The following is a 12,929-nucleotide window of genomic DNA, read 5'->3' on the forward strand; positions in this document are numbered from 1 at the left end:
CACAGGCTAAATATCAAAGCCTTTTTTTCAAATGATTAGATGTTACCCAAATTCGGTTGGCAAATACAAAAGGTTATTCTATCTTTTGTTATACTAAATTCACCATCAACTAGTCTCAAAAAGCTTTTTTTTTTTTTTTTCTTTCAAAAAAGAGACTTCTATTAAGTAAGAAAGAAACCTGCTAGACAAGCTCTGTGTGGAAATACACCATGCTAAGCATGTAATAAAAAACACCTCAGGGGAATGAGGTAGAAAGAAACCAAGGCTGAGGCTGAAAATGCCATCTCAACCCTGTAGAAGTCTCAACAAAGAAGGGAGAGTCTCTCCAATCTTTGAGAAAAGTAACTCTCCTGAAGGAGGCTGCTTGAGATGATCCGTGCATGGTCGCCCAAATGGCCATCAGAGTGTGTATCGTATCTGTCCAAGTACTGGCCAAGATCTGAGAAGGGTGAACCTGAGAACCCTCCAAAGCCTCAGTGCATCTGGCTCTCCAAATGTGCCATGCTGCAATGCTAGCTAGGATCTCCCATGGAGAGTCGACCGAGGAGTGAGCAGCCCTGAAAAGAGTGGCCGGAACGTCCTCTAGAGAGCACGACTCCACAAGGTGTCGTCGGATGTGAAGAGCCCAAGAGGAATCAAGTCTCTCAAAAAATACCTGGGGCCCTGAAAGAGTAAGCCAAGCCATTGATCCCCAGGTCATATAGAAAGGTAGGCGAACAAAAGTGCTGAAAAGTCTTGCAATCCCCTTCCATATAATTCTCGCCTGTCTGCAATCCCATAGGCAGTGCTGTATTGTCTCCAAAGCAGAAAGACAGCAAGGGCAAGAAGGGTCAGCTCCGAACTTGGACCTCCAATGGTTTACTGCTATCCCACCATGAATAGAAAGCCAAAAGAAGAGAGTGATTTTTCTATTCCGGTGGGATTTCCAGAGTCTTTGCCAAAAAAATTTCTGCAAGTCAGCAGGAATCTGAAAGTTCTTCCAATGATGAGCTCTGGTGGGCCTCCAACCCCTACAAAGCTGAGCTGGAATTTCCTGGCATTACTGACCGTGTAACGAAAGAAGGGGATGCCCTTCTCTCGGTGCCCTTCATCTATCCATTCCCATTCCCCAGGGTCCCACTACAAAAACTTAGTTGGGACACCTCCATAGAGCCACAGCCTCCATGAGCCAAGGGCGAGGAGAAGCGGGTCAGATCCAAGTACCACTGTGAAAGAGAGCCATGCTCCATGAAGCCCACTATCCTGACTGGCTGAAACGGTACCTCCAACAAGATATCGTCTGTGGATCTGGACAGCCTGCCCCCCGAAGAAACATCAAATACTAAGGCATCCTCATGTGGGTCAAGAAAAGCAATCACCTGTAAAGGAACTCCCAATCTGAAAAATGCCCCCATCCAGGTGGAGCAAGTAATAGGCATGTCATCTGTGTCCACCCAATCCAAGGGCAAGGCTGCCTCAATCTGTTAGACTCTCCCTGCACTCCCTCTGAGATTAAGAACCATCTGGGCTTGTTGGTCTGCAGGAAGCTTCCTGCAGGCTTTCCATGCTCCCACTGTAGATGCAGGGCCCCTCTCCCATCTTGGCCACTGCATGTAAGGAGAAGCTCCAAGTGGTCTGCCAAGCTCATCCAAAATCCTGTCATTCCACATGATAGGCTGCCTTTCAATCTCTTCACGGGTGGATGGGGGAATCCTGCGAAGAGTACTCCTGAAGCTGGCCCATGCTTTCAGGATAGCAACCATAAGAGGGGAAGAGGGAGACCTGAGGTGGGCTGTGGTGAAAACCCATCTAGTACTGTGTATCCAATCCTCTCCTGAAGTGGGCGTGCGAGACTGTATGCATCTGATAAAAAAATCCTTCCAAGGCTCTTGCCCTGGCATAAGCCCTCTCACAACGAACTTGCAGAGTAAAGCTCTGCACTGTAGATCTGGGTCGATGATATTCAAACCTCCTTCTCTTGTAGGAAGAATCAAGGTTTCCCAAGCCACCCTGGCTGTAACATCAGTTGTGCCATCTAGACCACTCCATAAAAAAATTCGTACAAGCCTCTTAAGCTGAGTGATACAATCCCTAGAGTGGCACCAACCTCAAAAAGCCATTTGGTGGATGTCGCACGTGAGTCACATGAGCCAACATCATTATCACTTAATGCACAAGGTAATGGGATGTGGTTGATGAGAGCTCAGTCTTCAACACAATTAATCCAAGATATATTAATTTCCTCAAAAGAATTTTAGTGGTGGAAGTGGGCCCTCTTCTTTCTTAGATATATTTAGAAATAAATCAGGCTCTCTTTGGCTCGACATCTTTGCCTACTTGTAATTAATAAGTTATAATCGTTCAGCATAATTATTATGTTTGAAAGCGCGCCTAGGAATGAATTTGACTGTCTGGGTTGCAAGGCCTCGAGTGTTTGCCCACTTTTAATCAATAACCATCAAAAGCTTTACTCGGTGAAGCTTCTTTGTGCCAATGTCTCGTTTGCTATTTATGTTGTAAAATCTTACTTCCAAACGTTTGATACGTGTTTAAAAAATAATTTGCTTCTCATTGCTTGCCTTCGCCAATTATCCTGGAGAGTCACGTAACTCTGCTGCTTTCTAAGGCTAAACATCAACAAAACAAGTAGACCTCTTCCATCCACCCAAGGTTCTTTAACGAGTCTTGAGCAAGTTGAGTATGGAATATTAGCATCGACTCTCAAATGCAGGACAGAGATTCCATGAAAAAGGAAGATCCTGTGTATCCGAGATCAAGGGTGAGATGGAACATTTACCCCTAGATTAGTCGATGTTGGACATGTTGCGCAGGACGCGCAACTAAGCCACAGCAGGTCACTGCCCGTGTCCACTTGTGCATAATATTGGGAAGACGGCGTTCCGATATCAAGCTCCGTAAAATATAATCTGGAATTGACACACAGCAGTGTCAAAATTTCGCTAATTACAAATCGATTCTTGATTGATTAAGGATTCCAAGGAGAGACTCGCAAAAAATTATCGCGTTCATATTCCTCATAAATGGTTGTCATTCAGAAAGCACCATATTTCGAACGCAAGCAACGCTCAAGTTCCTAATGAAGACGAAGAGCAGCTGATAGGAATTCTGTTAGTCTTTTTATACGTGGAGCGAGGTAGCGGAGAGGGGACGGAGAGAGAGAGAGACCCTGCCACAGTTGGATCTGCATTGCCACCTACTGGAAAGGAAGCTGCGCCAACCAAATTTCGGGCATGGCGTTTCGTATCATGGCCAAGCAATTGTTGAAAGTGCTCCCAGGTCATGACCCCTTGTTTGCTTGATCCCTCCAACTCGCTGTACCGGTGTTGCAGCCTGAAAGACGAGCAGGAAACACGGTGGAGAGAGAGAAACCAAATCACACCCAGCCAGAGGGGAGTCCTGAGAGCCATGCCGGAACAAAATCTTCTGCAGAGGGAGCTTGCTTCACACTTTGTGTTTGTTCTCTAGCGTAGTCCAAAACACTCAGAGAACGCTGTGAAGAAGAAGGGAAACACAAGTTTCAGTAGCAAAGCAACTCCGCCATAGTTGTGAGCGTATACTAGACAGGAAGCTCGGTAAAATGGTGCATTCCAGACAGAAATGTTATGAAAGATTCATTATACAAATGAGAAGGACGATTCTTCCACAGCAAAGCAGGGCAAAGGTTTGGTAGACGGCAAATGCAATTCATGCAGGCTTACAGATGATCAATGTATGGAAGAATGCAAAAAGCAGGGCGCCAATCTCAGGAGCAGTCCATGCGGAGAACGATGATCCGGAACGATAAAGGAATTAAAGAGACTCTGATTCTTCGGCAGCATAGAAGCTCCGAAGATCCATGTATTCGGCCATACAATGCAACTCCGTCATATAGGCAGAAAAATGTGCAATTCATGCTCCAGAACGATCCAAGGCAAAGCAAGGTCGGAAGCGCCGATTCTTCAGCAGCAAAGCACGGCTAAGCTGTGCAATTCATGCAGAGAAGGATGATCCAGAACGATCCCTGCACACGAAAAAGGAGAGAGAGAGAGAGGAAGCGCCGATTCTTCAGGAGCAAAGCAGGGCCTTTCGCCAACTCGGAAGTTACACAACAAAAACGAAGCTTGCCGGAACGGCTGTAATGCAGATCATGAAGAGGAGGGAAAACCAGAACGATAGACGGGTTGGAAGAAGGCAAACGGAAGAAAGGAAACGGGGCGCCATAGCCAAAGAGCTCGAGGGGATAATCATCATCCAGAAAGGAAAAACATCAGTGTGCCATAGCAAAAAGAGCTCGAAGGAAAACGGAAGAAAGGAAACGCCGATAGTGCAGCTACTGCGTCCATAGCCAAAGAGCTCGAAGGAAACATGATTGAGAAAGGGTCATGGAATGCAAGAAGGAAAATGGGAGGAGGGAAATACTTGTGAAGCAAAGAATGAAGAAGCTCCGGTACGCCATAGCCAGAAAGCTCCGGTCCGCCATGGCCAGAAAGCTCCAGTCCGCCATAGCCAACAGGCTGAAACAAACAGACACACAGAACCTGGCATCCAGTTGGCATTGCTTTTCTGACGTGGCTTCCTACTTGGACAAATCCTGCCCACGTGTCCTTCGCCCTTTTCGCCACTTCATCTTTTGCGAGAGCATTCCCACCTTCAACTGAAATACCCAAAAAATAAGAAAATTCGCCCACCCGTGCGGCGCGTTGCCGAAGCTGCTCAGCACCAGCATGCCCCCCCTATGTGTCTTGTGCGGAGCTAGCAAAGCTACAAGATCGGCTCCAGCTTCAGTCCGCCATAGCCAATATCTCCAGCCTCCCATAGCCAACAAGCTCCAATCTGCCATAGCCAACACAAGCTCAGACAGAAGCTAGTCCGTGCGGCGCGTTGCTGAAGCTGCCCAGCACTAGCATGTTCCCCTATGTGTCTTGTGCGGAGCTAGCAGAGCAACTAGCTACAAGACCGGCTCCAGCTCTAGTCCGCCATAGCCAATAGCTCCAGCCTGCCATAGCCAACAAGCTCCAATCTGCCATAGCCAACACAAGCTGAGACAGAGGGAGACGCAAGAGCCCACCTGGCCTTTCTTTTAGCCAACAGGTCTCACGTGGCTTCCTACGTGGGGGAGATCCTGCTCACGTGTTCTTGCCACTTCATCAAAGGTACTTTTTAGAGATCACAACCGAAATGCCAACACATAAGAAAATTCACCATGCTCTACTCGACCGAGAAGGTTCCCCCTAAGAGGGCTTCCCACATGTGAGTGTCAGCTAGGCCGCGGCCTTCCGAAGCTGCCCAGCACCAAGCATGTCCCCCTATGTGTCTTGTGCGGAGCTGGCAAGACCGACAGGTGCACATTAGGTTGTAGCCACACCAAAATACGTTAAAAACAGTAGGTGACCTACTGTCCAAGTCTAGGCTGGAGATGGAGATTTTGGCAAGGCTGGACTGGCAAGCAAATGCTAAGTCCAACGGGCACTATATGCAATCCAATACCATGGGGATGTGAAAGCAAGCTACTATTGGGGTTGAGATAACCCCACTAGCATGGGCAAGGAAGCTCCCTACTAACAGCGCAAAAAATTGGTGATGTTGAGTTGAAAACTTGGCATCTCGCCTTGTGGAGCTCCTTAGCCATTTTCATTGCTACAATTAAGCGGAACTCCTCCAACCACCATGAGTGGAAAAGGTGCTTTGTGCGGGTCATTGAGACACACCTCGAGATCTACTTATTTGCATACACACGGGGATGTGCTCTTAGGCCAATTGTTTTTTTTTTGGGTATGCGTGTGCGTGTGTTTCGAGGGGGATATATTGAGACCTTACCCTACCTTCTAATGGAGTGGGGAGCTCCCATAATACACTCTCCACATCAAGAGTGTGAGATAGGCCACTCTTGACTTATTGGCTACTCTAGAACCTCTACCAAACTCAATGTTCCACTTACATCAGCTTTGAGGTACACTGCCTTGCTTTTGATTCGCCCGAGCTATGTGGCAATATCTTCTGTGCTTTCACTAGAACACTGCTCCTCCTTTTCCCTTACAAGGTCACCTACATAATATCCATCCCCGGGATGTTGAGTTTATTAATGTTGCAACTTTGTTTTCCTAGCTCATGGTGCGAATCCAATAAGACGATCTTTTCCCACCTACACAGCTCTCACCCCACCACTATCTGATTCAATTGTTACACAACTTGTTGTTAGATTGGTTCCTCACATGACTTATTTTTTTGAGAGCAAACTTGCAAAAGTTATGTGTGGGTCTGGCAATTCATAACCAATTAAAGGTTGATAGACAACACTGTTGAGGTGTTACCTTCATGATAGCTCCATGGACTGTGAGCTTAAAGAAAGGTCAAGAATAATGACATCACCTTCCATTGAGGTTGTACAAATTTTGCCCCCTCATTTAGATCCCTCTAATCCAGAATACAAAACCCAATAGCTGAGCTTTTTAACCTAAAAAACAAGAAGCCCTAAACAAACATTCAAACAAAATTAGAATGAGGAGGATTGAAGAAAGACAAACACTTAAACACATTAAAAACATACAAACAAATTTAGAGTGAGGAGGATTGAAGAAAGACAAACATTTGAACACATAAAAAACATTTAAACAAATTTAGAATGAAGGGGACCGAAGAAAGGGATTGCCAATACTTGAGTAGCAAAGCTCTAGTCCACCAGAGAGAGAGAGAGAGAGAGAGAGAGAGAGAGAGAGAGTTGACTATCTTTTACTTTCTTGGCCTTGTCTAATTTGCTTGCCCACGTAGCATGCCTTGTGGCAAACCTTTCCACATACACACAACTTGCTTTAAGTTTTCTACATTATGGCCTTGTGGCTACTTGTTTTGGTCCATACTTTACCATTGTGGTACTTAATAAGGTTGCAACGATCCATCACACTCTTAGATACATATTAGATGTTAAAAGTATTCATGGGACAGACACTCTCTACAACATGTAATATAATAGCTCATTAATGGAGGGGGATGTCTTGATTTGGGGGACTTGTGATCCATTTACTGATAGGAGGTTTTTTTTAAAATACTTATCTAATATAAATATGATATGTACATGTATGGAAGGAGCTTTTAAATTCCAAATTACAACATGTATATGAACAGAAGAGGGATAAACAATTGTACCAAAAATTGTAAAATTTTAAAAATATGATCACCCTTGTTGGTCCACGATCACTTGTCAAAACATCAATGTCCCAAAAATGTATAATCTCAGGTGGAAGGTTATTCATAACCATTAAGCCTATCTCATTTGCAACATCCCCAAGCATAAATTATTCATGCTACATATGCAGTTTTCTTCAACCCCATTGTTTGCCATTTGTGCAGTGTTTCTTTCATTTTAAACCCTTGGATGCCATAATATGAGAGAGAGAGAGAGAGAGAGAGAGAGAGAGAGAGAGAGAGAAAGAGAGAGAGAGAGATCTTCTTATAAACAATATTGCTTATATTGTTCATGCCATTGCCTTCGATCTTGCCTTTTACCTTTTTGCCCTCCCTTTCCTTGCATGATGCCTTTTCCCTTAGATAACCTGCCATGCTATAATGTCACATCATACATGAAAATGATGGTACAATAGGGCAATAATTTGGAGATGCCTAAACCCACCCCAACTTTTGGGTGAGGGAATGTTATTAGTAGGTGATATTGGATAGTTGTCTGATTCTATAAACAATACTTTATTGGTAAAATTTTCAACCTAAAATAGGTGCCTTGTAGTGCCTCGTTATGCGCATGCTCATATACATCTCATTTCTCAAATTGTCTTGAATAAAAGTCAACAATATTATTGTAAACTCTCTCTTAGTAGCATGCTAGAAATTGGCCCAAGATAAACAAATAAAAAGCAACATTATTCACTTGAGTTATTGTGTCTAACTAGTATGATTAATAGTTACTTATAGTCCAAGAGAATATTGTACCTTTATAATTAATAGTGTGTCTAACTAGTATGATTAATATCTACTTATAGTCCAAGAGAATATTGTACCTTTATGAGTTACCAAGATGAACAACTAAAAAGCAACATTATTCACTTGGAGTTATTGTGTCTAACTAGTATGATTAATAGCTACTTATAGTCCAAGAGAATATTGTACCTTTATGAGTTACCAAGATGAACAAATAAAAAGCAACATTATTCCCTTGGAGTTATTGTGTCTAACTAGTATGATTAATAGCTACTTATAGTCCAAGAGAATATTGTACCTTTATGAGTTACCAAAGTGAAATCTAATGTTAAATATTCAAAGGAGGAATGCACTAAGGGTTCTTGTCCTTACCTTTTATCACAACATCTATTATCAGCCTCTTAACGTTATCATCATCACTAGAAGAACTGCTTTACAACAAAACCAATAGTGTAAAAACTTTAGATCTTTGTCCTATACAAGCATATATGGGATTAAATATTCAGATGTAACATCTTTTAGGTATTATATTTTATTTCAGATTGAAGTGCCTTGTGTAAATAGGAAGACATATTGCTATCATAAACTACATGCTTTCCTCAAACGCATAAATTTTGTCTACAAAAAATCTTAAATGCCTTGACTTAGAAAATAATTAAAAGTTCATATATCAATACCTAACAATACTATAAATAATTACATTAAACTAATCCAACACTAATGAGTTTCTCTGTTTTAAAAATTTGCAATTGCCAAATATACATCGCTTACACAAACAACCAATTGCACATTGAATGTAATTTCACAGAGAAAATTCATGTATTCAAAAAAACCATGAGATTGCATTCCATATATCAACGATTATATGATATATATATTCAAAGGTTGTCACTCCGACATATATAAAACCAAATAGGTGCCCATGATTACATGAGATATATTCAAACGTCGCCACTATGATATTTACAAAACTACATTGGAAACATTCATTTTTCATGCAATCTAAATCCCATTATTCCTAGTAGTAACAAGCGGAATATATTCAGGGGACACTTACGATACAATGCCACTAGTAGATTTGCTACCAAAAGGACTCACCATCCTAGGTTGTCTTTCTAGTAGATTTGCTACCAGAAGGACTTGCCACAGATTCTTTCCTAGGTCGTCTACCTGCTCCTTGATTTCACTCTCCCGCGCATGAAGATAGGATGAAGATCCACATTGACAGCCCTAGGCATCTTGACACTAACAAGGGACATGGTGGGAGAATACTCAAAATGTCCTTTTGTATGTTGCAGTAAACCTTTCACATGTGAATGTGCTCAAGGCTAAGCAGATGTGGACTCTGTGGAAAAGAAAATAGCAGACACATCACTTGCAGTAAGCGAGAATAGGGCGACCATCGATTTCCAAAGCAAATGTGCATGTGCCACGTCCATACCTCGACCATGGAAAGGAATCACATACGAAGCTAATGGGTAGTATTGGCCACTTTGAAGCATCTTCAACATACACCTGCTAAAAGGCACACCAAATCTACAATCAAGCTCTATTTCCAAAACATAAAGAAATGATAAAAAATGTTCAGGATGCTAGGGCACATATGTACTTGACTTCATCTGCACCATACCTCACATAAAGCTCCATGACTAGTTTCAAATCCCAAGCACTCACATTGTCTTGAAGTGTTGGAGTCTTGCATCCTTCATGCAATATCCCAACATACCATGGAAGGTATGCATGTTATTGTACTTGAGGGCTCTGCACATTACAACCCCCCCAACCAGCCTCTTCTTGTCCTATCCAATATACCTTTGGATTAACTTATTCACGGACTACACACCGAATAACCATCAGCAGCAAGTGCAAATGGTACAAAGCCCCACCTCTCTTGAGGGAACATAGACTAGCAACACAACACCTCTGGAGAAATTTGTTGACACATGCAATAAGATCTTCACCTAAAATGCCTCCACTGACTCCTATCGTTAGGCTCAGTTCGATTGTTTTATGCACTGCTGCCTTCTTTCCACTGGAGGTCAGAGGTCTACCTCTGCCTCTCTTATGCACTTCCACCCTACAAGCACAACCACTAGCATTAGACCACATAGAAACAACCACTATGTTGTGCACTTTGACAAACTAGATCAAATGCTTGGAATCCTCGGTCCGCATGCATCATCCTCACCTTGTTTCTCGCACACCTCCATCGACAACACCCCATCGGACATATAGCTCATCAGTCTCCACTGCTTGCCATCCTGCCATAACTCCATCTTGCCAGAATAACATCACAACATGGGGGCGTGATTCATCATCACCACCCCCTTTAATGGCATGTGGTCCCCGCCACATGTCAACTTCTAGAGTTATCCATGTGAAGCCCCTAATTCACCAGTCACCCCACTAGCACTCCCATTTCCACAACTAGTTCATATTTTCATTTTTGGAACATCATGGGCACCTATTCATGAAATGGATTTCACGTTATGAATTGTCAGTGTGGATAAGTGCAAGTGTATACATGGACTCTTTAAGATTTAAATCACCCTTTCTTAAAATTCGCTAAGATGTACTTTTAATCATATACACAACGTTCACTTTTACCAACTCTTTTAGAGAATAGAGAGCAAGTTAGCCTCATTCAAGAAAGTATCTTCACATCCTAGGGTTAAATTTTATTCAAGAATGCAAAAACATAAACGGCATCTTGCACTTTTTTCTATGTTCAAATATTATCTTTGTGCTTGAACAACCCACCTTTCATCTATTTAAACAGGATTGAGTTTCCTTGGATACAAAAGGGTGCTCCAAACACCACTTTAATTTACATTATTTTTATAACTAAAAAATCCACGTTTCCTATGATTAAACATCTCACAAATTCAAATATAAAAAGTCACACTAAACTTTCGATACCTTAAACATTGTGTGACTATTGTAGGAAAGATACACCCCTTTAGGTAATAGATGTGTTGGTCATCTAACCCCATCATCTTTACATAGTGTGACAAAATCTTCCCTTCATAATTCAAAGGAACTAGTGTTAGAACCTAAATGCAGTATGCGAATTAACAACAATGTCGATGCAAAAATTACATCCTTATGAAGGAGCATCTTTATTGTCCACTCCATGAACTCTTCATCGATTGATATTTAGAACTAAATTCTAGAGATAAAGCATGCCTATAATATTGTTCATGCAAAGGAGAGGAAGTCCTTATCAGACTTCACATAGTTATGTAACACAATGATGTAAAATATAATTACTCTAAATTTATTAAGTTAATGGAAACATATGATAGATGATATTTTGCAAAATTCCATGGAAATCGCTTCCAAACTTTAATTATTCTAATTAATTTTTAATAAAAATTAATTCGTAACAATGCAAAAATTATTTCAAAATCAAATCCCAAATGAGTGAGATATGGACCAAATGCTTAGTTGAAAAGTGAAAAATATCACTAGTTCTAATGGCCAAGACTTCTAATCGCCCTGGCACCAACTACTCTAAATACTTAAAATAACATTTTAACATTAGGAAAATATGAAACATATACAAAGTATTCAAGTCTTACCCCCCCCTTTCTCTCTCTCTCTCTCTCTCTCTCTCACACACACACACACACACACACACACATTTTTTTTTTGGTAATATCCAGTGCAGTATATTTATATGCTCATAAATTTACATGATGGGAGGTCTCTGAAATGGAGAGTATCCCAAAGATCAGAAACATAAAAAGAAAAGCTCTATGCAAGAAGCATCCATATCACCCTCATGGCAGGCATCATATAAGGATTGCCGCAATGAGGCTTGGAAAGATTCATTTGAGTTGTGAATCTGCCGACCCAAGTATGCCAAATTATGCTCACTCTAGATTGTCCAAAGAGCCCAATATCTCACCCAAGAGAGAAATAGTGAGTATTGAGACAAAGACCTCATAACCTCATAAATTTGCCAAAGAGCCAGAAATATTTCCCAAATCTGTGACTCAGGAAACGGAGCCGAAGATAATCTGAAATTCTCCTGAGGAGGATCCTAGAACACGGGCAGTGCCAAAGTAAATGAAGAACAAGTCTCTGAAGGAGCCTGATATCTTAAACACACACACACACACACACACACACACACACACACACACACACACACACACACACACACACACCCCTATGTATAATTGATTTGGGTTGGCAAGCTTATCTTTGCTAGACCATGATGATTTTTCCTCATGATATACATCTGGTAGAGAATTGATTCCAAGTCTCTTCCAAGCTAAACATGGATGTACATCGCCAATAAATTATACAGGTTAGGACAAGTTTTATATGGCATATACTTGATGGGAGCCTATGGGATCCTATGTCAAATATAAAGGTTTTATATGAATCCCAAAAATTACAAATTCTGAAATTTGCAAAGTCCAAAAATACGTGATTTATGTGAAAATGCTCATGAAGGAACGAAAGATCATGGAAAATGAACCAACTGAGTTGGTTGGGCTTCTACTCTAGCTATAAAAAGCTTCCATAGCATTGTAGCTTCTCATCAGACAAGTGTGCCTCTAGCTTATGCTACCATCTTGTTCGCACTTCGGTTTGCCTCCCTGACGATTCCAGCCTCTCATACGTGATTGTCAAGTAGGCTTCCTGAGCTAAATAGCTACTAGCGCACTACGTTTTAAGCCTCCATCACCATTGCTGCCTCCCATATATGATCATTGTATAGGCACTCACGGGTAGCATTCATTAGTCGTGAAGAAGGCTACAAGCAGCTTTCATTAGTCATGAAGAAGGTAGGCTTCATAGCTCACAAACTGAGCTATTGAATACTTTATAGGCTTTGAAGAAGGTAGGCTTCATAACTCACAAACTGAGCTATTGAATACTTTATAGGCTTTCACAAAGTCTCCCAGGCTCACGGATGGGATGCATAGCCTCCTTGGTATAGTAGCTAGATGTGTAGAAGACACGGAGGGATCAACTGCAAGGAGTTGAGACAGTAGGAAAGATACTGT

At 41.8% G+C, this 12,929-nt stretch overlaps 1 protein-coding gene across 1 annotated transcript in view; it reads right to left on the reverse strand.

The window, feature by feature from the left end:
* The window catches only part of LOC147879749 (aspartic proteinase 39-like), a 115,379-nt gene extending 110,927 nt beyond the window's left edge, over window positions 1-4,452 (reverse strand). The window contains exons 1-3 of the mRNA XM_087371933.1: window positions 4,399-4,452; window positions 3,166-3,490; window positions 2,777-2,906 (exon numbers count right to left, since the gene is read on the reverse strand). Of these exons, the coding sequence (XP_087228059.1) occupies window positions 2,777-2,906; window positions 3,166-3,407 (372 nt within the window). The 5' untranslated portion in view covers window positions 3,408-3,490; window positions 4,399-4,452. The remainder of the gene's footprint in view (window positions 1-2,776; window positions 2,907-3,165; window positions 3,491-4,398) is intronic.
* Window positions 4,453-12,929: the final 8,477 nt, after the last annotated feature.

The sequence above is a fragment of the Dipteris shenzhenensis genome, chromosome 33 (genome assembly GCF_047967505.1).
Source record: "Dipteris shenzhenensis isolate YYH24624 ecotype China chromosome 33, Dip_SZ_1.0, whole genome shotgun sequence".
Classification (NCBI taxonomy): Eukaryota; Viridiplantae; Streptophyta; class Polypodiopsida; order Gleicheniales; family Dipteridaceae; genus Dipteris; species Dipteris shenzhenensis.